We start from the raw sequence: 22,935 nt of genomic DNA, 5'->3' as shown, positions 1-22,935 counted from the left end.
AGGCTGTGAGCAACACGGCTGTCAGCTGTGCTCTGCCATGGTTTCCTTTCTCCTGGCCTTTGCTGGAGTCCCCTGCAGTGGTGGGCAGTGGAAAAAAAAACAGTGAAGAGGGAGAGGGGTTTTCCAGTAAAATCTCCTCCTGGAGCTGTCTGGAGGGGATGCACTTACTAGTTCCTACCTCAGGACTCCTGGACCTGGGCTGGGGGTGATGGAGGTTTCAGACTTCCTCCTGACACCAGGCATGATGGCCCATGGGTGTTGGTTCCCAAAATGCCACAGCCCATGTCCTTGCTTGCTCCTCGTAGGAATCAGGTCAGTGCGTTCAGCTCTGGGAAGGGAAAATTTACACTTTCATCCAGCGTTCAGACTTGCAAGAGATGAGTGTCTCAAAATGAACCCTGAGCATCAGACTCAGCTTTAGCCCTGGGCTGGGTTGTTGAGCCCCAGACCTGCCTACCATGTTTAACTTCTTCAATGGGCTTAACAACAGTGGAGGGAGAAGGGCTGATTACAAGTAATTTTTCTTTCTGATGCAATGTTTGGTAGCTGCCACTTGCCACCCCCCAGAATTTGCTTTTGGGCCCTTAACCAATATTTGATAAGAGTTTGCAATCTAGAGACAGCCTCTGGGTTGGGGAAAGTTCTTAGGTACGAGGCAGTGACATCTGACAGTGCCTTATCTCCTGATGCTGAACTGTGTGTTTTGCATAGAGGAAGTCATGCTGGCTGAAGAGAACAAAAATTCGGGGACCTCAGCCTTAGACGGTAAGACCAGCAATGCCCTTAAAATCTGCCTGCCCTTCCTTCTGCCTGCCTAGATCTGGAGGCTGAGACCCTCCAGCTGTGATGAGAGGTCTGGGAAGGCCCCAGTGGGAGCCCAGGAGAGGGGTGAGAGGAGGTGGACTGGCAGCATAACCCCTGAGAGAACGTGGAGGCTGGGAGGTGTCTGATCCCACACAAGGGGATCACCGAGCTTTGGGCTGGGATCACCTGGGTCTCTCCATCCAGTTACCAGACCTGAGTGCTGATCACCAGGTCCTGCTCCAATGGGCTGGCTACTGACAGAGTTGGGCCACTGAGACTCCAACACCCATTCCTCTTGCCTTGCCAGTGCTCAGGCGAGCCACCATCAAGCGGAACCGGACAGATGCCATGTCGGGTGACGAGCACTGTGTGGACATCTCATCTGTGGGCGAGCGGAGGCTGGCGCAGAGAAGACGTCTTAATCCAACCTTGGGTCAGTGCAGTCTGCAGCTTGCTTCCCCCAGATCTCTGCCAGCTGAGTTCCCAGAGTCACACCCATGACATGGAAATGGTCCCAGACCAGCCCTCTCAGCTGGTTTACAGCAAACCTGCTGCTGCCCCCTGTGCCACATAAAAACTCTCTGGATAAGCTGTGCCCCATAAGAATAATGTCCATGAGCTATCTGTCCTATCTCGTGTTGCAGGAGAGGCTGGAGCATCCAGCTCCTTGTTGCTCTTCTTTACCTTTAGGTAACCCCTCAAGTGAGTCTGGCCTCAAAGGTGCCAGGATGGACAGCGCATCCTACTTACGGCACAAGGAGAGGCTGCTGCGCATCTCTGTTCGCCACATGGTGAAATCCCAGGTCTTCTACTGGATCGTCCTGAGCCTGGTGGCTCTCAACACTGCCTGCGTGGCCATCGTCCATCACAACCAGCCAGCCTGGCTCACCCACTTCCTCTGTGAGTCCCTGGGCTTGCTGTAGGTGGGAGAGCTCTGCCCGGGCAGGAAAAACCTTCTTTTCTCCAGTGGCTGGAGGCTGCAGCACACCCTCACTCCTTGCCTCAAGGCACATAGGGATGAGTCCCACCACAGTCATGCTGCTGTGGAGATGGGTGGGGAATAACCTCAGCTCCATTCACTGCTGATAACAAATGACCACGTACAGATATTTAATTCAGCTTTGTCCATGGCCCCGTGGCCACTGAGAGCTGTCTCAGCCCTGTGTGAGCAAACATGGAGGAGTTGTGCTGGCTTCAAGTCCTTCAGGTCTGATGTGTTTGTCATGAGAGAGACACAGACTGCCAGTCTCAGTAGGATTTATCCCAAAATTGTGAGCAGTGATGATGGAAAGCTTGCTGGAGAAACACCTTTGAATGCACACAAGCCATTGCTGGAAAGGCATGAATTTGCAGGGGTAGGACTGGTCATGACAGAACACCCTGGTTAAAATCTTTGTGCAGAGCATGGCGAGGGATTCCCAGGCTTGAAATGGGTTACTGGAGCCTCCCTGAGCCCACCATGGGCCAGGGCACAAGGTCAGGTCTCAGAAGCACCACAGTCCTCTGTAACGTGGGCTACTGCAGAGCAGTGTGGTCAGCCCCACATGTGTCACTCCTGAGCTGCTGCAGTGGGGACAGCGCTGCTTTCTCAGCTGTGTTATTCTTACTCACCTTGAAAATGTCCCTGTCAAGCCCTGGCTCTACCCAAATCTGCAATAGTAGGCTCAGGCCTGCCGGGCTCCCAGCACGGACGGTGTGGTATGGCAGCTGGTCGTGGTGAGAAGCATCTTCTGGGCAAGGTGAAGAGCCAGGCTCTTGCCTGCTAAATGTTCATGAAATAGCTGGAGAGGCTTTTCACTGGCTCTTGGCTGTTCAGCTCTGTTTCCCTGGCCAAGTTCCAGCCATGCAATGATTTTAATCTAGGTTGATAATATTCCCCTACCGTGTCGTGTGGTTGATGCCTTTTCAGGCTCCTCAACCCCTGTGGTTTCATGCCGAAGAGCTGCTGTGCTCTGTACTGGCCATCTCTGATCCTCTGAAACCCTTGGGACACTAGTGCATCTACCCTGACCTATTAACTCCTGGGCTTGATGCTCTGCTACATACAGTTTAGCTCCTCACAGATAAGATTCCCTCATCCCAAACCCGGAGAGCTTGGGGATGCAGCATGTTCCTTGACTTGTCCCATCTTAGTGGTGTGCTGTATGGTCAACTGGTGGGTGCATGCAGGATGCCCCACACAGCTTGGCATCCCAAGGGTGGCACGTTTGTGTTTTGTCTTTCAGACTATGCAGAGTTCCTGTTTCTTGGGCTCTTCCTTCTGGAGATGTCCTTAAAGATGTATGGGATGGGGCCACGCCTTTACTTCCATTCTTCCTTCAACTGCTTCGACTGTGGGGTGAGCTGCCCCAGGGATGCTGTGGGTGTGGGGGGAGATGCTTGGCAGGGGTCTGCAATGCAAGGCACCGAGGGGGAGAACGGGATGACCCTCACAGAGGGCAGGGAGCCCTTTCTGCCAGGACAGCCTGAGATAACAGGTCTGGGAAAGGGTGGTGAGTGCCTCATCTTCAGGGATGTTACCTTTTCCTGCTCCTATCCTGAGCCTGTCATTGACTCATGGCTATGTCTGCTTCTCAGGTCACAGTGGGAAGCATCTTCGAGGTGGTTTGGGCTATATTCAGACCAGGAACCTCTTTTGGGATCAGTGTCCTACGAGCCCTTCGTCTCCTGCGGATATTTAAAATAACTAAGTGCGTACCCAACTCTCATTGCCTGTCATCCTCTGTCTTGGACTGTGGCTGCAGCCTAGATCCAGTCACTCCTGCTCTCCTGCTGATGGTGTCAGCATCACTGCCAGTACTCCAGCAATGTCTTTGTTTTCCAGGTACTGGGCATCCCTGAGGAATTTGGTGGTCTCGCTGATGAGCTCCATGAAATCTATTATCAGTCTGCTCTTCCTCCTCTTCCTCTTCATTGTAGTCTTTGCGCTGTTGGGAATGCAGCTGTTTGGAGGCAGGTAGGTCGTTTCAAGGCTGAGGAACAGGAATTTCTCAGTGTTAAAGCCCAGTGATGACACCCTCTTTAGAGGCCCAGCAAACTGTAGCCTTCCCTCTTAGTTTGCTCCTCAGAGTGGTACTTCTCCCACACCAAAATCCCTGCTTGAGGGGTGCCTTTGGGCTGTGTGGGTCCTTCTAGCTAGGAGACCTTCTGGGTTCTGGCACCAAATGCTCAGGAGACCTTTTTTGGAGTGGGGAAAAGTCCTCCTAAACACAAGAGACCTGATAGCACAGCAGTCAGGAGTTCGGTGACCTTGGTATTTCATCCTGTTTATGTTCACCTGGTTCCCCTTCCAGGTTTAACTTCATGGATGGGACTCCATCAGCCAACTTTGACACGTTCCCTGCAGCCATCATGACAGTGTTCCAGGTAGGAGCTGGAGAGACACAACCAAAGGGACTTGGGACAGCCTGCTCCCTCCCCCATGGCTGGGAGGGGCTCTTTACACCACACAAATTCCCCTCTGTCAGCTGTCAGGTTGAACTCACTTCCTCCCTCTCCTGCATGACAAAGTGGATGGAAAGAGATGGAAACTCTTCCAACTCTGTTACAGAAGATGAAGAGTTCCAAAATTCTTCTGAGGCGACTTTAAATCCTCAGCAGTGTCCAATGGGATCTCCCTCAGGTGCTGCAGCTGCCGAGCTGGGTTATCCACTGCACAGGGTCTCCGTACTTGGTGGGATAGATCCAGAGGGCTGTCCAGGTGATGGGAAGGTGCAGGTGACAGAGCTGCTGCCTTGTTTTCCCTCAGATCCTGACAGGCGAGGACTGGAACGAGGTGATGTACAACGGCATCCGCTCCCAGGGAGGCGTCCGCTCAGGGATGTGGTCCTCCATCTACTTCATCGTCCTCACCTTGTTTGGAAACTGTATCCACCGGGCTGCTGTGCTTTTAAGGGTGACATCCCCATCTCTGGGGGCATCCCCCTCCCCACCTGCTGCTCCTTCCTCCCCTCCCAACTGAGGGAGACCCACCACACGCATGTGGCAGCACTTGGTATCCCAAAGGCAGAGAAGGGGCTGTGTGGAGGTGCACTGAGGGCTGTTTCTGTGGGGTGGGTGAGGAGTTTGTGCCTTTGGCTGAGCTGGTGAGGAGCCGTCAAGGCCACCCTCCCTTGGGAGCTGCAGATACACATGTCCTTAACACACGGCTTGTGCATCCTTAGCTGCTCTCAGATACTCTGCTGAATGTCTTCTTGGCCATTGCCGTGGACAACCTGGCCAATGCTCAGGAGCTCACCAAGGTACATTCCTGCTGCTCCTTTTCCTTCTCTCATGGACAGAGTGAGGGCAAAGCCATTAAGGCTTTGATTTAGGAAAATGTTTAAACCTGCTGGTCTTTCCAGGAACTCCCACACTCACACTTCAAGGATGGCTTTAACTGTTTCTCCATTTAAACTCCTCAGTTTCATTTGCCATTGGTCAGATCGAGATAACCCTCATCTGTTGGGCAGGATCTGACACGAGGACTGTTATCTGCCTGAGCACTCTGGAGATGTGGAGTGGGAAGCATTTTCCAGTGGTGTCAGTATTAATTCCCCATCTGCCTACAGGGCAGTGGATGTGATTTAGGATGCAATTTAGGCTGGTGCTTAAGAAGGTTATTGGGCTTAGCTGCTTTTAAGACCATGCTGGGAAATATTTGGGAAATGCTAAATTGTTGGGGCACCATCTGGATAACACTGAGTAGGAGAAAGCTGTGAGGGTCGTTGCTGCTCTTTGGAGCAGACCAGTGATTCTGTGGTACCCGGATTTTTGTGGAGCCCATGGTATTACTCATGTCCCTGGGGCTCGCTGGGAGGCTTCCACACTGGTGTAAATCTGACCTGAAACGGGGCATGGTGCTGGTTTGCCTGAGGGGTTTTTGCAGGGGTCCCTGTCCTCCCTCGGTGGGTGCAGATGGCACTTCCAGGGAGCGCCAGCTGCCGCTGGGGTGCGAGGGATGGGAGAGACCCACGGATACAGGCAGCATCAATTAAGAGAGCGCTGAGTTTTTGAAAAGGCTGAATGCTCGCTAATGACTCCTAATGACATTCTTTGCTCCGGAGACACAACCATACTCATTAAAGCAATCCGGTCTCCGCCGGGGTCATTCATGGATGCCTTACCTCCCACTCCGTTGGGGGGATGCCTGTCTAGCCCCTGTGGCTGTGAAGAAGGAAGGGCTGAGCCGGTCTGCACCGCCTGAGGTTGTTCCACCGTGCTCAGCCCAGCTCTTGTCTGGAGTGGGTTGCGTTCACTTATTTCAGCAGCACTGAAGACCTTCGGGAAGATGTGGTGTAGTGGGGAACTTGCATCCCCACAGCACGGGGACAATAAAGTCTGCCTCTGGAACTACCTCTGGATAAAGGTCCCCTTTATCCCCATGTCTTGGCATCAAGGGTGGCCCTGTGCGTCCCTCACTGCCCCTGATGGCTGAGCCTTCCCTTGGAACCCCAGCATTCCACTGAGCAATTCCCTCTTTTCTCCCTCTGCAGGACGAGCAGGAGGAAGAGGAGGCCTTTAACCAGAAGCACGCCCTTCAGAAAGCCAAAGAAGTCAGCCCCATGTCTGCCCCAAACATGCCTGCTATCGAGTGAGTGACCCCCCAACGCCACCCCAGTGACCCTTGAGCCCAGCCAGGCTTGGAAAGGCACAGCAGAACCTGGCATGGCTGGATGTGGGGGCTACCACCAGAAAAAAAGGTCCCCATATGGGTGACTCCCTCTCTGGGCGTCTTCCTGAAGATGGATGGAGGTCCAGGAGTGTGCTCCCCACAAGCAGCAGTGCCTTTAGAGAGGTGACAGTGTGGGGAACAGGTCACCAGGGAGGACCTGGAGTTGCCAACCTCTACACCAAGCTGCAGCCTGAGTGCTTGGGCATGGCAGAAATATGCTAAAAGAGGCTTTTTGCCCAAAATGCAGAGCTCAAGCACTCGGGGCTGATGGTAGGAGGCTGGGGAGGAGGAAGGTATCTCGAGTTATTCTTGAGGAGGGGTGATATTTGTTCCTGGGGAGTGTTTCTTCATGGCAGAGCTGCGGGAGAGCAGCCAGGGCTGGGGGAGAAGGAAGCAGCGGTGTCACAAATCTCCCTCGGGCTCCTTCCTTGGGAGCGAATGCAGTTAGGAGAGATGGAGCAGCTTTGTGAAACCATGTTTGATTGCACAAAAATTTGATTTGGGCGAGAAAAAAAAGCCCCAAACCACATAAACCTCCAACATGGTGTTAAGAAGCCTTGTCTCTGCATTTCAGCAGGAGAAAAATCTGTTTTTTCCTTCCTAGATGCCTTTTTTTCTCTTTATTTTGCGGTGTCATATGGTCTAAATCACATAAAACTTTCAAAGTCAACATTGGAACGAGGCGTTTTGATTTGTTTCCCAAAACAGTACATTTCAGTACAGCTGAAGGGATTATTTTTTTCCCCCCTCTTCTTTTTTTTTTTTTGTTCTTTCTTTTTTTTTTAATAGAATCCCTTCCCAGGGAATTTTAGGTTTTGTTATGCTTTGAAACCCGGCCAAGCTCGTTCACGGCAGAATCTCTTGCAGATTTACTGAGAGAAACTGCTGTCTTCAGGCGAGTGCTGATCTGGGGAGGGTCAGAGGCAGCCTTGGGAATGCCCCCCTCTCTGGTTTGGCAGCAGTGGATGCTGTGGTCCCTCATCCTTGCATGGTTTTAGGGGCAGCAGGAACTGGGGGTGCTTGTAAGCCCTGCCTGGTCCCCCAGCAGCCACAGATTTCGCCCTCATTTGGGGCTGATGGGATGTTTGTAATAAATCCATGTCTGGCCAAGTACTAGGTGGGTTTAGGGGAGAGGTGGTGGAGTCTGTGTGTTGGCTCTGTTTCTGGATACCAGTGGGAATGTGCCGGACGAAGTGAGGGAGTGGAGAGCTTAAGGCTGCAGAAGAGGCTGAGGAATGGACAGATAGGAAAGAGGAAGAGGGGGAGATGGAATATATTAGGGCAGTAAAGGATTTGCCCTGCTGCACATCCCTGATAGAGCTTTCCAGTCATTGTCAGATAGAGCTGGTTGTGAAAACAGATCTCTTTAACCTTTCCTTGTTGTTCTGGTGGCATTGAAAGGAGAGGTATTGATATTCATGTGGCTGTTTTCCAGCTCCTCCCTCTCACCAGGATGGATTGGGGTAGGGAGTGTGAAGCCATGGGTTAGGCTTGATGTTGTCAGCCTCAGGTCCGGTGTGCTTTTGGTGGTGCTGCACTCGTACCAGCAGCCAGGAGGGATGGTGGGGACAACACAGAGGTGGACAAAGCAGAGCAGAGCTGGCACAGAAGGGCTGCTGGGAGCTCAGAGCCAGGCTCTGCCTTTGGGATTGCGTGGACACAGATGGCTCCATTTCCACGTGGGCACCCGGCGCGGGCAGGTTGGTGCGGGCGTTCCTGCCCGCGGAGAGCTCTGGCGGCGTGGGGACCCATGGGTGGTCCCACGTGGCCAAGGCTGGGTGCTCCCACGTGGCCAGGCTGGCGTGGGCAGCCGTGGTGGCCGTCGGAGTGCTGTGCTGGTGGCGGGGTGCAGATGGCGCGGGGCTGTGGGCGCGGGGGCGGCCAGATGGGCGCGTGCGGGCGCTGTCATGCGTGGGTGCCGAACGCGCTGCGGGGATGCGTCTGGAGGCTCGGCCGCTCGCTGTGGGAATGGCAGGGGGTGCCTGCAGCTCCATCCCTGCCTCACTGGGCCCTTCCCGTGCACGGGGCTCCATGGAGACCATAATCACCAGCGTGACTGGAGTGCCCCTGCCATGAGCTCAGGTGGGGAGGGTTGAGGCTGTTCAGCCTGGAGACCTTAGAGCACCTTCCAGTACCTAAAGGGGCTATGAGAGAGCTGGAGATGGGCTTTTGACAAGTTGGTTTTTTGGTAAGTGATAGGACAAGGGGGAATGTCTTCCAACTGTTAGGAAGTGGTCACAGACTTTCCAGGCCACAAGCCTGCCAGAGTTCAAGAAGCATTTGGACAATGCTCTCAGGCACATGGTGGGGTTCTTGGGGTTGTCCTGTGCAGGGCCAGGAGCTGGACTGAGTGATGCCTCAAACTCAAGATATTCTCTGTTTCTACAATTGTGTTTTCTCGGGGTGGTTTGCTTGGACCTGCGTGTATCTGAACATTTTCTGCGCTGATACAAAGGGTAAGGCCTGGAATCTCCCCGGCTGCTAATGAGTGTGAAGGACTGTGCCAGCCCTTTTAACTCACTCTGTGTGGGGGCTGCTCAGGTGACAGGAGCTCTGTGGCATTTCAACCCGGGCTTGTGGCTTGTGTTTGCTGGGGATCTTCACGTTCCCCTCTGTGCTCCCAGGGTAGCATCAGCCCACGGTGATGGCTCTGAGCAGCTCAGGGCTGGCCTGATGCACGGCTTCCTCTTTCCATTTGCCACGTGTTTCTTGGGAGAAGTGAATTCGGAGCAGTTGGAGACAGCTGTTCAATATCCAAGGACTTGTCAGAGCTTCTCAAAGACCGGAGCCTGCACTGCTCTCCCGGTGCACGGCGTGGGGAAGGCTCCCAGGGAGTGCAGTGTCAGTGTGAGTGTCGGCAGTGTGACCAGCGTGCCGGTGAGGCTCGCCGTGTCCGTGCAGGGCTTCCCTGCCGGCTGCTGCCCCGATCGGCCGCCCAGGGAGGGGGGACAGCTCTCTGCGCTGCCCACAGGAGTGGAAGGAGGCGATTGAACCCGTTTGTTTTTCCTCCGCAGAAGAGACAGGCGGAGGAGACACCACATGTCGATGTGGGAGCCACGCAGCAGCCACCTGTATGTGGGCGGCGGGGGCGCGTGTCCGTCTGTGCCTCCTGTGCTGTCTGTGCGTCCGCGGGGCCGGGGCACACCCCGCTCCCCTCCGGCCTCCCCGGCAGGGATGGGAGTGGGAATTGTGCGTGTGTGTGTGTGTGTGTGCCGTGCCCGTGTGCCCCGTGCTCCCCGTCCGTGTGTGCGCGGCTCGGTGTGTGCCGATCCCCCGTGTGCTGCCGGCGCCTGTCGCTGCCCGTGGCTGTGCGGTGGGGTGTGAGCGCTGCCCGTGCCCGTGTGTGCTCCTGCGTGCTTCCCTGTGCCGCGGGGGTGTCGGGAAGGGCACGTCTGTCTTCTCCAGGGTGTTGTTTTGAGACGCGGCAAAGGTTTCGTGGCATAGCCCAGCTCTCCACCTAGAGAAGCCCAGTGCAGCTCCTTCCCCTCAGACAGTCAAAATCGCTGCTCTCCAAGCCTCAGGGCAGGCTTCCTACCCGGGATGTGCTGGGAGAGAGGCAAGGAGGGGTCCCTGGATGCAGGAAGAGGGCGTGGCCCATATTTAATGTGTTCCCAGGCAATCACACAAGAGGAAGGTGGTCCCTGCCGGTCTGGGATAGGGCATGCCAGGATGCTGTCTGCTCCCAGAAGCTGGACATGCTGCCTGAAGCTTCAAGGCAGCAGTGAGGCTGCTGGGGCTGGTCATCCACCAGCCTGATGCCTTCTGAAGGGGCAGAAGCTCAATCTCAGCCCCATTTCCAGCCCCTGCCAGCACCAGAGGGACACTGATGAAGTCTTAGCACAGCCTGTAACCCTAACAGCGGCACTTCCTTCTCCCTGGGATTCCCAGATTAAATCCAGGGTTGGTGCTTCACCGGGGGATGGTGTGGTCAGCCAGGATGGTGACCCCTCGCTGTCCCCCGTTGCAGGCGGGAGCGTCGCCGGCGGCACCACATGTCGGTGTGGGAGCAGCGCACCAGCCAGCTGCGCCGGCACATGCAGATGTCCAGCCAGGAGGGCATCAACAAGGATGAGCCGCCCCTCATCAATCCCCATGCCAGCATCTTCCGCAGGAAGAAACCCGGGGAAGGTGTCACCCTGGAGAAATGCGCTGAGGAGCAGGGCAAGGGCGAGCGGCCGCTGGCCGAGGGACCCGAGCAGCCGGCCAACCCTGGCGGTGGTGAGGACAGGACATCACCCCGGGCCAAGCGGGACATGTGGCAGCAGAAATCGTGCCACGGGAACTGCGAGCCGGGTGAACAGGATGGAGCAGGAGGCAGCATCGAGGATAGGGCCAGGATGAGGCCGAGCCAGAGGCGCAGCCGGCACCGTAGAGCCCGCATGGAGGGGAAGGACACGGCTAGCATCCTGGGGAGCCGCTCGGCCAGCCAGGAGATGGGGCTGGAGGAGGCCAGCACTGCGGAGGGGGCACAGGACGGGGACCGGCGTGGGGATGTGGCTGCAGCAGAGGCGCTGATTCCGGGGGAGCCAGAGGCAAGCGGCGAGTCCATCAGGTCGGTAACCTATGGAGGGCATCTTGCCATTCCCACAGCTCCTCATATTCTCTTCTTCTCATATCCCCATATCTTCTCACACATCTTTTTCTCCCCTGTCCCTACTGCAGGACAAACGGGGTCCCTGCCGGCGATGCTGATCTGATTGGCACCACCAAGAAGGGGAGCCCCCCACACACCGTGCCCGAGCTCTCCCAGGGGAAGATGGGCAACCTGACGGAGCAGGACTGCAGCAGCCCCGACACGAGCGAGCAGGCGCTGCTGGATCCCAGCAGGACCGTGAGCCGCAGCGAGCCTGACCTGTCCTCCATCACCCCCAACACCGAGAAGGCCACCGAGAGCACTGCCATCATGATCGATGTCCACGACTCCGCTGTGGTACAGAGTGAGGACCCGTCTCTCTTTCCTGAGCCCCTCTCCTGGCCCTTGGGGACCCTGTGGGGTTGGAAAGCCGCTTGCATGGCTTTTCCTATCCACATCCATCCACTGGGGGGGGGGGGATTTCCTTGCTGCTCCTTACAGCACCTCCCTCCAGCACCCCAGTTTTGCAGGGGAGCCCCAACGCTGATGTGCCACCATCTCCTGGGGACCATGTCCCTTTCTTACCTCCTTCCCATCCACCCCTGATTCCCCCTTCCTCTCCAGCTGCTTAAAACTCTCACATTCCTTGTTTTTCCTGGCACATCTGTAGCCTCCGGCAGCTTGCTGTCACTCAAACCCCTTAGCAGCATCCTCACTGTCCAGGTGAGCTGCTTTAAACAGTGTTATTAATTAACCAGCAAGGTGAAAACTGTCCTTGTTAAACTCATTTAATCTGCCCCATCCCAGCAGCTCCTATGTTTTCTTCCTGTCTAGTCCCTCTCCCCATAGCAGCACAGGGATTCAGAGCAGGAATGAGGGAGGTTATATGTGCTGGGGTGGCAGAGTCACCCCAGGGTGTTGTCTGGGTGCAAGGCCAGGCAAAGGCTCTCGCTTTCTTGCAGTTAGCAACAAGACAGACGGCGAAGCCAGCCCCTTAAAGGAGGCTGAGACCAAAGAGGATGAGGAGGAAATGGAGAAGAAGAAGAGAAAGAAGGAAAAGGGCGAGACGGGCAAAGCGATGGTGCCGCACAGCTCCATGTTCATCTTCAGCACCACCAACCCGTGAGACATTTTTCAGACTGGGACTGGGGAGGGCTGCAAGGGGAAGGACCCCTAGACATCACCAAAAACAGGGAATCCCTGTGGGAAGTGGGCTAAATATCTCCCAAAAAGGCTTGATAACTAGCCATGGTGTTCCCCAAGCCCCACAGTGCTCTCTCTATGCCAGCCATACTCATGGCTCTCTCTCCCAACTGCTGATTGCTAAGCTGGGATTTTTGTTCATTGTTATATTTATCTGCAATTTTCTGCTCGCCCATAGCTCTTCCCCAGCTCCAGCAGCCTGGAAGAGTAAGCACCCCAATTTCTCAGGGACTTTCCCTGCCTGGCCGAGCAAAGGGACCAACAAGCCCAAACGCCCCTTGGGCTCCTTTCTTTTGCTGCTCAGACTTTGCTGCCCATCTTCCCATCCTGGAAGGCAGCGATTTAGGGTGGGCTTTGCACCTGGGCTGTGGCTGGGGCCTGCCAGGGGCTCACATATTGGGCTGTGGGCTGTGTCCCCACAGGGTGAGGAGGGCCTGTCACTACATTGTGAACCTGCGCTACTTCGAGATGTGCATCCTCCTGGTGATCGCCGCCAGCAGCATCGCCCTCGCCGCCGAGGATCCTGTGCTCACCAACTCCGACCGCAACAAAGTGATTGCAACCCCCTCCTGCTCCCACCATCCCACAGGCAGAGCTCCTGTAGGACTTTAGCTTCCATGGTGGGATGAGATCCTATAGGATTTTAGCTCCCATGGTGGGGTGTGGATCAGGGCAGCCAATGGCAGCACCTGCACCATGCCATGGAGTCTGACTTCTTCCCCATCACCTTCCATTATAAACCATGAGAGTCAAGTCACTCTGCTTCCCACCCATGGGGTCTGGAGCCTGGGGAGGGACCAGGGTGCCTGGTCAGCTGTAAAGTAGTTTGAATTAGGGAGATGCTGGTACTGGTATGGGGCACACAATCCTGGCTAGCGGCATGATTACTGAGCCACTTGCTCCCTGCATGGGGAATGATTCCCTCCCACCTGCACAGGCTGGATTTAGGGCTGTCCTAAGCTCTTAGGGACCATGCTGGGTTTGGGACAAGCAAAGCAACCCTGTGTGTGCCCCTGAGCCAGGCGAGGTGCAGTAGCTGGGTGTCTGGGTGGGCATGGTTTGCTCAGCAGTGGCTGCAGAGCACCTGTGCCCTCTCTCTGCAGGTCCTGAGGTATTTCGACTACGTCTTCACTGGTGTCTTCACCTTTGAGATGGTGATCAAGGTAAGAGCCCTGGCAGGCTGTGGCATCCCTGCAGCCAGGAGGAAATAGCTCCATTTTGTGGTTCTGGTCCTAAATGTAGATGGTGGAGACCCTAAAGTCTGGTTCTTAGTGGTGGTCCAGAGTGCTCAGCACCTCCTTTATCAGCCTCAGGACTTCAAAAAATTTTGATGTCCTGTACCCAGGACACTGGGATGAACCTGCAGTGTCCCTGTCCCCCAGCTTGTCCCTTCCACTTGATGTCTGAGCTGCTCATTCCCTGCCTGTTTTTCTCTCTGTATCTCCCCTCCAGATGATTGATCAGGGCTTGATCCTGCAGGATGGCTCCTACTTCCGAGACCTGTGGAATATCCTGGATTTCATCGTGGTGGTGGGAGCACTGGTGGCTTTTGCCTTGGCGTAAGTGACCATTGTCCTTGTCAGCTCCCTGCCTTCCCTCAGCCGGGGTGAGAGAAGGGTGCAACTGTGTGTTACAGCAGCTGGACTCAGATTTTGTTCTGTGTTTTATTTCTCTGCACCCTTCTGCTCTGCTTCTGGGATGGCTCCTGGCAGTGGTGTGTGGCTGCTCCAAAGACGTATTTCTCCTTGTTTGTCAGAAGCTGGTGAGCAAGGAGGCAGGGAGCAGGGCAAGGCAAGCTGGAGATGCTAGGAAGCAGTTGGTGGTGAAAGTGGATGTGAAACAGAGCAGAAGGGGCTGTTAGAGAGGGGGGAAAAGCCTAAAGGTGTTAGAGCTGGAGTTACACCGTGGACTGCACAGAGACAGCAAAAGCAGCAGCCTGCCAGGCGGAGCTGCACTCTGAACATGTTTGTGCTGGAAATGGAGCCCCTGGCTGGTGACTATTCCTCTGGTCTGAGGGGGACATTGCTCTGGAGCCCTGCAGGAATGGGGATGAGGCTGGTGGGGTTTGTGCCAGCATCCTCTGCAGCATCACGGAGAGAGCTGTGCACTTGTCCTGAAGTGTCCACGCTGAGCATCACTTAGAGATTGGGCTCTGGTACTGAGCTTATGGCACCTGTGGGTACCAGGATATCCATGGTGCCCATGCCATGGAGGGCAGGACACCCAAGGATGAGTTTCCTGCTGCTCTGCTGTCCCCTGTGCTGCTGGCTTGGGCGGTGCTGTGAGCACAGGGAGGGATACACCGTGCCGTGCCGAGGTGATGCTCTCAGGAAAGGGACACCCCCTGGTCCCCAGGGCTGGCCCACTGGTGCCCAAGGAGGGAGTGGAGGAAAGAGGAGAGGCTCAGGCTGCTTTGTCATGCTGTTGTTCTCTCTTTGTGCCTCTGACACTGGCAGCAGTGGCTGGTGAGAGGGGAGGGCCTGGCAGCCACGCAGACGGGAGCCTTGGCCTTGTCCACAGCTCAGGTACCGTGCAGGGCTCTCGGTCTGAGCCCCGAGGTCACTGGATGGATTACAGCCCAAAATCCATCCCTCCTATCTCTCCCCAGACTGGGCAGCCTTCTCCTGGTTCTCACCCACTTGTACCCTCCCTGGCTTGTTGCCTGTGCTTTCCTCACCCTCCTCACCCCATTCCTCACCTGGTGCTTGCAGCCCCTGCTCTCTCCTTGGGAAGAGCATGGGAGAATTCAGCTCTCTCAGCACAGGGATGAAGCAGCCCCCGGGCAGGGCAGGGGGCTGACAGCAGACCCTGGCATGGGGAAGGGGCGTGGGGCAGGTCTGCTGGCTGGGGACAATGCTCTGGGCCTCTGGGAGGCCACCCAGGCCACCACGAGGTGGATCAAGTGTCTCCAGGGTCTCGCTGGTCCCTCCTCTGCCACAGCAGCCCCTTGGAACGTCTGGCAGGGCTCAAGGGCATCAGCAGCCTGAAGATGCACTGAGTGCTTTGAGGAGGAAGACAAGGGAGCCTTTTCATTCTAAGGCCACGTCCATCAAGACTTTTGATGGCTGAAGGAGCATAGGTTGTTGGCTCAGCCTGCTCCTGGGTGGACAGGTGTCCTCACCGATGTAGAGTAACTGTTTTCTGTCCCCTTGTCCCCACCTCACAAGGGTGGCACAATTCCTGTGGTGGCCCCTGGAGCTGGCAGGGCCCAGCACTGAGCATGAGGGGAAGCTGCCATGCACCTTCCAGCCCTGCTTGCCACCTGCCTGCCTCCACCCATCCTCCCGAGGGAAGGACATTCCCTCTGGGCATGGGGCAGCTGAATTCTCCAGGGTGAGCACCAAAGCCCTTCCCATGGAGAAGGGTTTGGCATCTCCACACACGTTTGCAGCAAGCAGTGGTGTCTCCTGCTCGCCCTTGTAGCTGTAGCTGGGTGGATCCTGAGAGGCTTGTGCTGTGGATGGGGTTCTTTATCATGTAAACCTGCAGGACTGTCTGTCTGCCCTGCCTCCAGCATGGCTCCTGCTGGAGGAGATGATCTCATGGCTTCGGGAGTGAAGGGAACAAAGGCACCATGGTGATTTCAGATGGGTTTATACATTATAGAGCAGTTATAAGAACACCCGCCTCTCCCCTCAGCAGCGCAGCACCGCCACAGCCCCAGGAGCTGCAGGATGTTTGCCAGCTTTCCATGTCCCACAGCCTCCCTCCCATCTTCCCTCCTGGTCTCCAGGGGAAAGCTCTGGTGGTGATGTCTCAATCTGTCTCCTTTTTCCTCCCTCCATGATGTGGGGCCAGAGTGGGGGAGTCTTCTCCTTCTCCTTCTCCTTCTCCTTCTCCTTCTCCTTCTCCTTCTCCTTCTCCTTCTCCTTCTCCTTCTCCTTCTCCTTCTCCTTCTCCTTCTCCTTCTCCTTCTCCTTCTCCTTCTCCTTCTCTCCTTCCTCTCCTCCATGGTGCTGGGTGGGTAGAGCAATGCCCATGGAGTGGCTGTGGCAATTTCCTGGATGAGAGCAGCTGGTGCCTGAGTCCAGCACTTCCCAGTAGGAGTGCTGGGATGTGCCATGCAGGTTCCCTGCCCTTGTTGCCTCCTCTCTATGGTCTGGTTTTCCCATGGGGGTCCCAGCTGGCCATGGGCACAGCAGGAGGTTTTCGAGGTGGTTCAGCAGTGCCACCATCGTCTGTGCCACATCCAAATCACTGAAAACCAAGTGCCACTCACAAAGCCATCTCTTCTTGTGCCATTGTGGCTTGTCCAGTGCTCCCTCAGAGCCCACACATCCTGAGAGAGTGGCTGTCTGCATTCATCCATAGGTCTCCACATGGAAAGCTAATACATCAATCCATACACAGCCTAAATAACAAGCTGTGAGTCTCCTTAGAGTTCAAATTAAATTAGTTGAAATAACCAGAACCACAACTAAGGACCCTGCTTGCCTTTGCCTCTCCCCAAGGAGGCATTACACAGTGGTTTTGCAGAGCTGTCCTGAGGTGGTGGAAAGGTTGGTGGAGAGGTTGAGTGGTCAGTGTGGAGCTCTTCCCCTCTTATCTGGTGTGCAAGGGCAGAGGTGCCTTGTTCCTTGCAGCATCTCCCTGTGCCCATTGACATAAGGGTCTGGAATAAAGAAGGACTTCATGTACTGCAAAATCACCTGGTGTGAGGTGGGTCAGGACAGAGGTGCCACCACAGAAGTGCTGCGAAGTTAATCTGTCACCTTTACAGCACACCTCACACATGCTGGGCTAACACACAGCCAGGGACTGGGGTTAGTTTTATGTGTTTTAGGAGATGTTTTACTTGTAGGCTTTGCCCCCAGCCTGGAGCACTCTGTGTGCACGTGGGACTAGGCTCAAACAGGGACACAGACTTTGTTACAGCCAGGGACCTTGGAGCCCACCTTGGCTTGTCCAAGCAAGTGTCCTGCTGGCTGGCAGGAGATCCTGCTCTGCAGCTCAGGCTGTGAGTTTTCAGAAGAGTTGATTTAGCAGAATTTGGATGGGAACTATTGTGGCTTTCCAGGTAGGTTCCCCCGGAGGCTCATGGTTCCCCCACAACTCTTGGCTAAGGAGGACCATGTGCCTTCCTGCTGTTGCCCACTGTCCCACTCCATGCAGGTTCCTCTTGCAGCAAAGCTTTCCCTGTGTGCCCCCCACCCAAAACCTCCAGCAGGGAGGGCAGGAGGGGCTCCTGGATGAGTCCCTCCCAGGAGATGTGCCCTGTCCTGAAAGGCACATCATCATGCCTTTCACTGAGGTGTGGGGTGGTGGACAGCTGGTACAGGGTCCCTGTGCAGCTCCCCTGACACTTTTCTTACTTTCCTCCTCTTTGTTTTTCCATCTCTCTGCTGGTGCTGCTTGGTGGCTGCTGGGCTGGATCGCCGACAGGAATGCTTTGGGGTAACTATGGCGCTCGGGATGTTGCGGGGTGCTGTTCCTGGGAATGCAGGGGGATGGGTGCAGGTGGATGTCAGTCTGTCTGACACCTGAGCTAACCCTTAGCTGCATTTCCAGGGAGTGCAGCACACTGCTCTGCAGGCACCCCTGAGGGCTGAGGAGATCCCCCCTCAGCAGATGTCAACCCCTGCCGTTGGGGTGTCCTTGGAGACAGCTGGCACCCCCTGAGTGCTGCCCTCAAATCCTCACCCCAGCCCCCAGTCAGTTGCCCCAGCCCCTTTCCCAGGCCCTGATCCTGAGCAAAACAGGAGCTGGAACTTGCAAAGTGAGCCCTAGGTCCTTCTGTGTAGTTGCTTCTCATGTGTGTGAGGGCTGTGCTCCTAGGGAGGACTATTAATTAGTGGTTTTGTTTACATCTCATAATGATTAAGCCCATTATTGTACTCCCTGTTGTATTAACCCTCACCAAGGAGCTGTGTAATTGGGAGCATCTGTTGTTGCAAGTAATTTCCTTGACGTTTTTCAAGGGTGCCTGGTGGATCCAAGCTGTGCCACCTTCACCAGGACCTCACTGCTCCATCCTGAGATCCAGGCTTTAGCTAAAAGACAAGAAAAAAATTCCCTGCTATTGTGGTTGGGGAATAATCAACATATTTGAGGAACAAGGGTCATGAGGGGGCTTTTCTAAGTAATTCTACTGGAAAGCTCTGCCTCCCTTAGCTGACTTGGGGCGGAGGCAAGAGCAGGCCTGATCTAGAGAGACCTTGAAGACCTTTCCAAAAGTCAACCCCCTGCCTTTGGCAGGGACACCTTCCACTGGACCAGGTCATTCAGGGCCCCATCCAACTTTTCCTGGAACACTTCCAGGGACAGGGCATCCCCAATTTCCTTGGCAGTGTAGACCCCATTGAGTGCACCTCCCTCATTTTATTATGAATTTCTTGCAGCTGGTGGGAAACAATTGGCAGTGATGGTGACCCTGTGCAAGCCTCATTTGCACACAGCACATGCCTGCAGCAGGGAACCAAACCTCCTCATGCTGCCTTTGCCCTGCAAACCTCCTGGCACTGCTTCCCACAGCGAGGGGTTTGTTAAGGTCACTGGAAGGGTGCTAATCCCAGGAAAGAGAGGATTGCCTCATTTTCCACCTCTGCCAGCTGACAGCGTGTGTTGGAGGAGCCATGTTTAGGTGGGCTGAGCGCTCAGCACTTGCACATTTGTGCCCCTCCTGTTCCCAACTTCACACGTGCTGGGGGGGTGTTGTCAGCAGTTGAAGCCCCCAGAGCACCCAGGTCTACAAGGTTATTGTCTCTCTGTTCCATTTTTGGGTGCCTGTGCCTCCCCCCGACGTGGCAGGACCAACAAGGGCCGGGATATCAAGACCATCAAGTCTCTCCGTGTGCTGCGGGTCTTGAGGCCCCTGAAAACCATCAAGAGGCTGCCCAAGCTGAAGGTAACAAGTTCCATCTCCTACCTTGAGTCCTCTTCCCCTGCATGGAGCGGTGGGAGCTGGGACCACATGCAGTGATTTGCTTGTGAGCAATGAAAAAGTTGTTTTCAAAGCTTTTGGTGTGTTTTGAGATCCCCGTCTGCAACCACAACACCCTTCAGGCTGCTTATCTGGAGGTGCAGTGAGTTATTAAAAGGAAGCCTGGACCTCTGCAAGGTGTCCAGAAGTAGTTCTGCTTATCTGGAGGTGCAGTGAGTTATTAAAAGGAAGCCTGGACCTCTACACGGTGTCCAGAAGTAGTTCTGCTTATCTGGAGGTGCAGTGAGTTATTAAAAGGAAGCCTGGACCTCTACACGGTGTCCAGAAGTAGTTCCTCTGTCAGGGAAAATGAGGCTTGAGTGGACGAAATAAAGCACAGCCCAGATGTTCTCCTGAAAAATAGGCTGCCCTGGTTTTGGAGACCTCAAATCTCTTTCCAAAGTTTATTATCTTTCCCACCAGAGCAGGTTGCGAACAGCTTGGGGTTTTGTGTGCTGTGCTGCCATGGTGTTGCTCTGGAGGGGGATTTCCCATCTCAATAGTAGGATTATTTCTGCATCACAGGTGGGATTATGAGTTTCCCTACCTTAGCTGATGTGGTACAGAGCCAAAAAGGAGTAAGAGACCGAGGAAGACTTTTATTTTACTTATGAGTGGTTTGGCTGATTGATAAGACCCAGGCACCCCAGAAACATGGGGTTTGACCCCAGCTTTTCTCCCTGACGAGTGGATGGAGCCAGCCTGTGTCAGTTCATTTCTGGAAATGCCTGTCTCCATCATGAAAGTGGGCAAGGACAATCCCCACTTAGAGTGCTCTGAGAACCAGACCTGAGAGACGTGCTGCTGTTGCTGGCAGAGGTATTTGCTCTGCCTTGTTATTTGGGGTGATGCGAAATGATTAAGTGTTCGCTAATTAGTCTGGAGTGCTGCTAATTGCATCATTAGGATGGTCCCCTGTCTGCTTCCCTGGTGGCAGAGAACACTGAGGATACAAATATCCATCCCTGGTGCTGTCTCAGGGGCTGCCTGGTGCCTCCATATGTGCTGTGGGTACTCTGGGTGTTAACCTCCCTCACAAAATAGCTTTTGGCCTGGGAGAAGGCCCAGCTCTTGCCCTCTTTCCCTGCCAGGTAGCCTGGTCTTGGTCCTGCCCTTTGTCAGGGCTGTGGGTTCCCCAGGGTGAGCTCTGCCCTCTCTTCCAGGCTGTTTTTGACTGTGTCGTGACATCCCTCAAAAACGTCTTCAACATCCTCATTGTCTACAAGCTCTTCATGTTCATCTTTGCCGTCATCGCCGTGCAGCTCTTCAAGGGGAAGTTTTTCTACTGCACTGACAGCTCGAAGGACACGCAGAAGGACTGCATGTAGGTGCTGTGTGGAGTAGGTCTGATGCTGCTGACCCCTCTGGCGAGGGCAGGGTGCTGGATCATGTCTGCTGTGGTTCCCCGTGAAGTCCCATGTCATGACTCGCTCCTGGGGTGGGCTGAGCTCTGTTCCCAGTGCTGTGTCCCATCCTTCCATGGGGTGCAGAGACACTTGTTTTGCTCCTATTCTTTCCTCCTTGTCTCTTCTGATTTGCTTTTCCCTTCCCTGCTTCCCCACAGCTGCTATCCCAATTTCTTCCTGTGTGATGAGAGGTGCCCCTGCCACACACACATGCTGCCCCCAGGGTTTAACCCCTTTGTCCTGTCATCTACTCTGGTTTTGGGAGCCCAAAAACCAAAGCCACTTTATTATGAATTATGAACTCCCTCCCAACCTTTCAGAGGGAACTACGTGGACCACGAGAAGAACAAGATGGAGGTGAAATGCCGGGAGTGGAAGCGGCACGAGTTTCACTATGACAACATCATCTGGGCTCTGCTCACCTTGTTCACAGTGTCCACTGGCGAGGGGTGGCCACAGTGAGTATTCTGCTCAGTCTGCCCCCTTGAACAGGGGTGGTCATATCCTTGTTGGGATGATCAGGTTACACCCAGAGGGATTGAGAGAGGAATTGCTGGGCAGGAGGGAGGAGAAGAATGATAATAAATCACATCAGCACAAAAGAGCTTTTAGCCCCCTCATGAGCCTGGAGCTGTGGCAGAGGTTAGCTTCTTCCTTAGGGAGGGAATGAAGGATAATCCCTTTTCTGTGTGGTCCAGAGATGTATTTTAGGTCAATATTAGACATAACAGTAGGACTAGATCTCTCTAAATGCTCGTGTGAGTTTGGGCAATAATTTTCTCCGCGTGCAGAGCCCAGGAAAATCCATTTTCCATCAGGGACATGGCAAAGCACTGTAAAACAAGCTGTAGACATTTAAAAGGGTCATCCTTGAAAGCAGATTAGGAGAGTCTTTACCTTGTCATTGTGCAAGCGTGGACAGACAGAGCTGGGTCCCGTTGGAAGTGATGGACATATCCCTGGTTGTTTTTCTTCACCTCTCTGCCCACAGGGTGCTGCAGCACTCAGTGGATGTGACAGAGGAGGACCGCGGGCCCAGCCGCAGCAACCGCATGGAGATGTCCATTTTTTATGTTGTCTACTTTGTGGTCTTCCCTTTCTTCTTTGTCAACATTTTCGTGGCTCTCATCATCATCACATTCCAAGAGCAAGGAGACAAAATGATGGAGGAGTGCAGTCTGGAGAAGAATGAGGTATGGTCTGGGGGGGGGAATGAGGATATTTCTGTGGGGTTTTAGCATTTTGGGAGCTTGGAGCTCCCTTGCTATTGAAAAGGTGAGAAACCCACGAGCCAGCTGCTTTCTCAGATCACAGAGGAGAGAAACACAGCAACCACCACCTCCCAGGTGTCCATGGGTGGGGTGTGATGGACATTTTTTTGTTGCAGAGGGCCTGTATTGACTTTGCCATCAGCGCCAAGCCCCTGACAAGGTACATGCCCCAGAACAGACACACCTTCCAGTACCGCGTGTGGCACTTCGTGGTGTCGCCGTCCTTCGAGTACACCATCATGGCCATGATAGCGCTCAACACCGTGGTGCTCATGATGAAGGTGAGCTGGTGCTCAGAGTGACTCTGTCCTCTTTCTTTGGAGCAGCAGGATCAATCAGGATGGGAGCAGAGGGCGTGTTGGTTGTGGAGATGCTTTGAGACAGAGCCTGTGTGTGTATTCCCTTGGCACAGCCTCTTGAAATGTGTCATGACCTGAACTGGAGGTGGCATCTTTTAGAAAAGAAATTACCCAAATTATTTGGACCTCTTAACTACTGCAGGCAGATCTGGATTTCCTCTGTGTTCCCTTCTTAGAAGAAGTGGCATCTGTCCTGGGTGAGGGGTGGAGAGGGTAAGGGGGAGATGGTCTTGAGGGCCCCAGGGCAAGGAACATGGACCACGACTGCTCTGTCCTGGGGGAGGGGTGAAGGAAGGAAGGAATTCTTGAGGCAGCCAGGGCAGCAAACACGGGATACATTGGGTCTGTGCTGGCACAGTCATCAGCCAAGGGGCTGGCAGGCCCCCTCCTGGCTAGTGCTATCTCTGTTTCCATCAGTACTACTCTGCTCCGTACACCTATGAGCTGGCCCTGAAGTACCTAAACATCGCCTTCACCATGGTGTTCTCCTTGGAGTGTGTCCTCAAGATCATTGCTTTCGGCTTCCTGGTGAGTGCCTGCTCCTGTTCTTCATGAGGGTGTTAGTTTGGACTTTGGCAGTGCACAGATCACAGGGGGAAGGTGTTAGTAATGTGAGGTTGCTGCTCCTTATTTTGGATCCTGGCCTGAGAGCTGGCTTTGGGCTGGAATACTTTGGTTCTCATTGCACTTCCTACCACTGGATGCTGCTGGGAGAAGCCACACTGCTGCTTTACCTCTTGCCTTGTG

General features: G+C 54.6%; 1 protein-coding gene across 17 annotated transcripts in view; it reads left to right on the top strand.

The window, feature by feature from the left end:
* The window catches only part of CACNA1E (calcium voltage-gated channel subunit alpha1 E), a 129,576-nt gene that overhangs the window by 83,050 nt on the left and 23,591 nt on the right, over positions 1–22,935 (top strand). For 8 of the 17 annotated variants that reach the window (XM_085068557.1, XM_085068568.1, XM_085068561.1 and 5 more), the window contains 24 exons: positions 712–765; positions 1,112–1,237; positions 1,495–1,704; positions 3,030–3,142; positions 3,382–3,494; positions 3,629–3,760; positions 4,098–4,170; positions 4,553–4,670; positions 4,978–5,045; positions 6,279–6,376; positions 9,472–9,528; positions 10,425–11,009; positions 11,120–11,394; positions 11,993–12,152; positions 12,656–12,785; positions 13,337–13,396; positions 13,686–13,792; positions 17,616–17,627; positions 18,981–19,077; positions 20,316–20,476; positions 20,879–21,016; positions 21,550–21,751; positions 21,946–22,110; positions 22,606–22,716. In XM_085068557.1, the coding sequence (XP_084924683.1) occupies positions 712–765; positions 1,112–1,237; positions 1,495–1,704; positions 3,030–3,142; positions 3,382–3,494; positions 3,629–3,760; positions 4,098–4,170; positions 4,553–4,670; positions 4,978–5,045; positions 6,279–6,376; positions 9,472–9,528; positions 10,425–11,009; positions 11,120–11,394; positions 11,993–12,152; positions 12,656–12,785; positions 13,337–13,396; positions 13,686–13,792; positions 17,616–17,627; positions 18,981–19,077; positions 20,316–20,476; positions 20,879–21,016; positions 21,550–21,751; positions 21,946–22,110; positions 22,606–22,716 (3,365 nt within the window). The remainder of the gene's footprint in view (positions 1–711; positions 766–1,111; positions 1,238–1,494; positions 1,705–3,029; positions 3,143–3,381; positions 3,495–3,628; positions 3,761–4,097; positions 4,171–4,552; positions 4,671–4,977; positions 5,046–6,278; positions 6,377–9,471; positions 9,529–10,424; positions 11,010–11,119; positions 11,395–11,992; positions 12,153–12,655; positions 12,786–13,336; positions 13,397–13,685; positions 13,793–17,615; positions 17,628–18,980; positions 19,078–20,315; positions 20,477–20,878; positions 21,017–21,549; positions 21,752–21,945; positions 22,111–22,605; positions 22,717–22,935) is intronic. The other 9 variants (XM_085068560.1, XM_085068572.1, XM_085068571.1 and 6 more) reach the window with 3 other exon arrangements.

The sequence above is a fragment of the Lichenostomus cassidix genome, chromosome 8, assembly GCF_008360975.1.
Source record: "Lichenostomus cassidix isolate B80296 chromosome 8, HeHo_3.0, whole genome shotgun sequence".
NCBI classification, from domain to species: Eukaryota; Metazoa; Chordata; class Aves; order Passeriformes; family Meliphagidae; genus Lichenostomus; species Lichenostomus cassidix.
The sequence above is the reverse complement of the archived record's forward strand: the minus strand, read 5'-3'. Positions and strand labels throughout refer to the sequence as shown.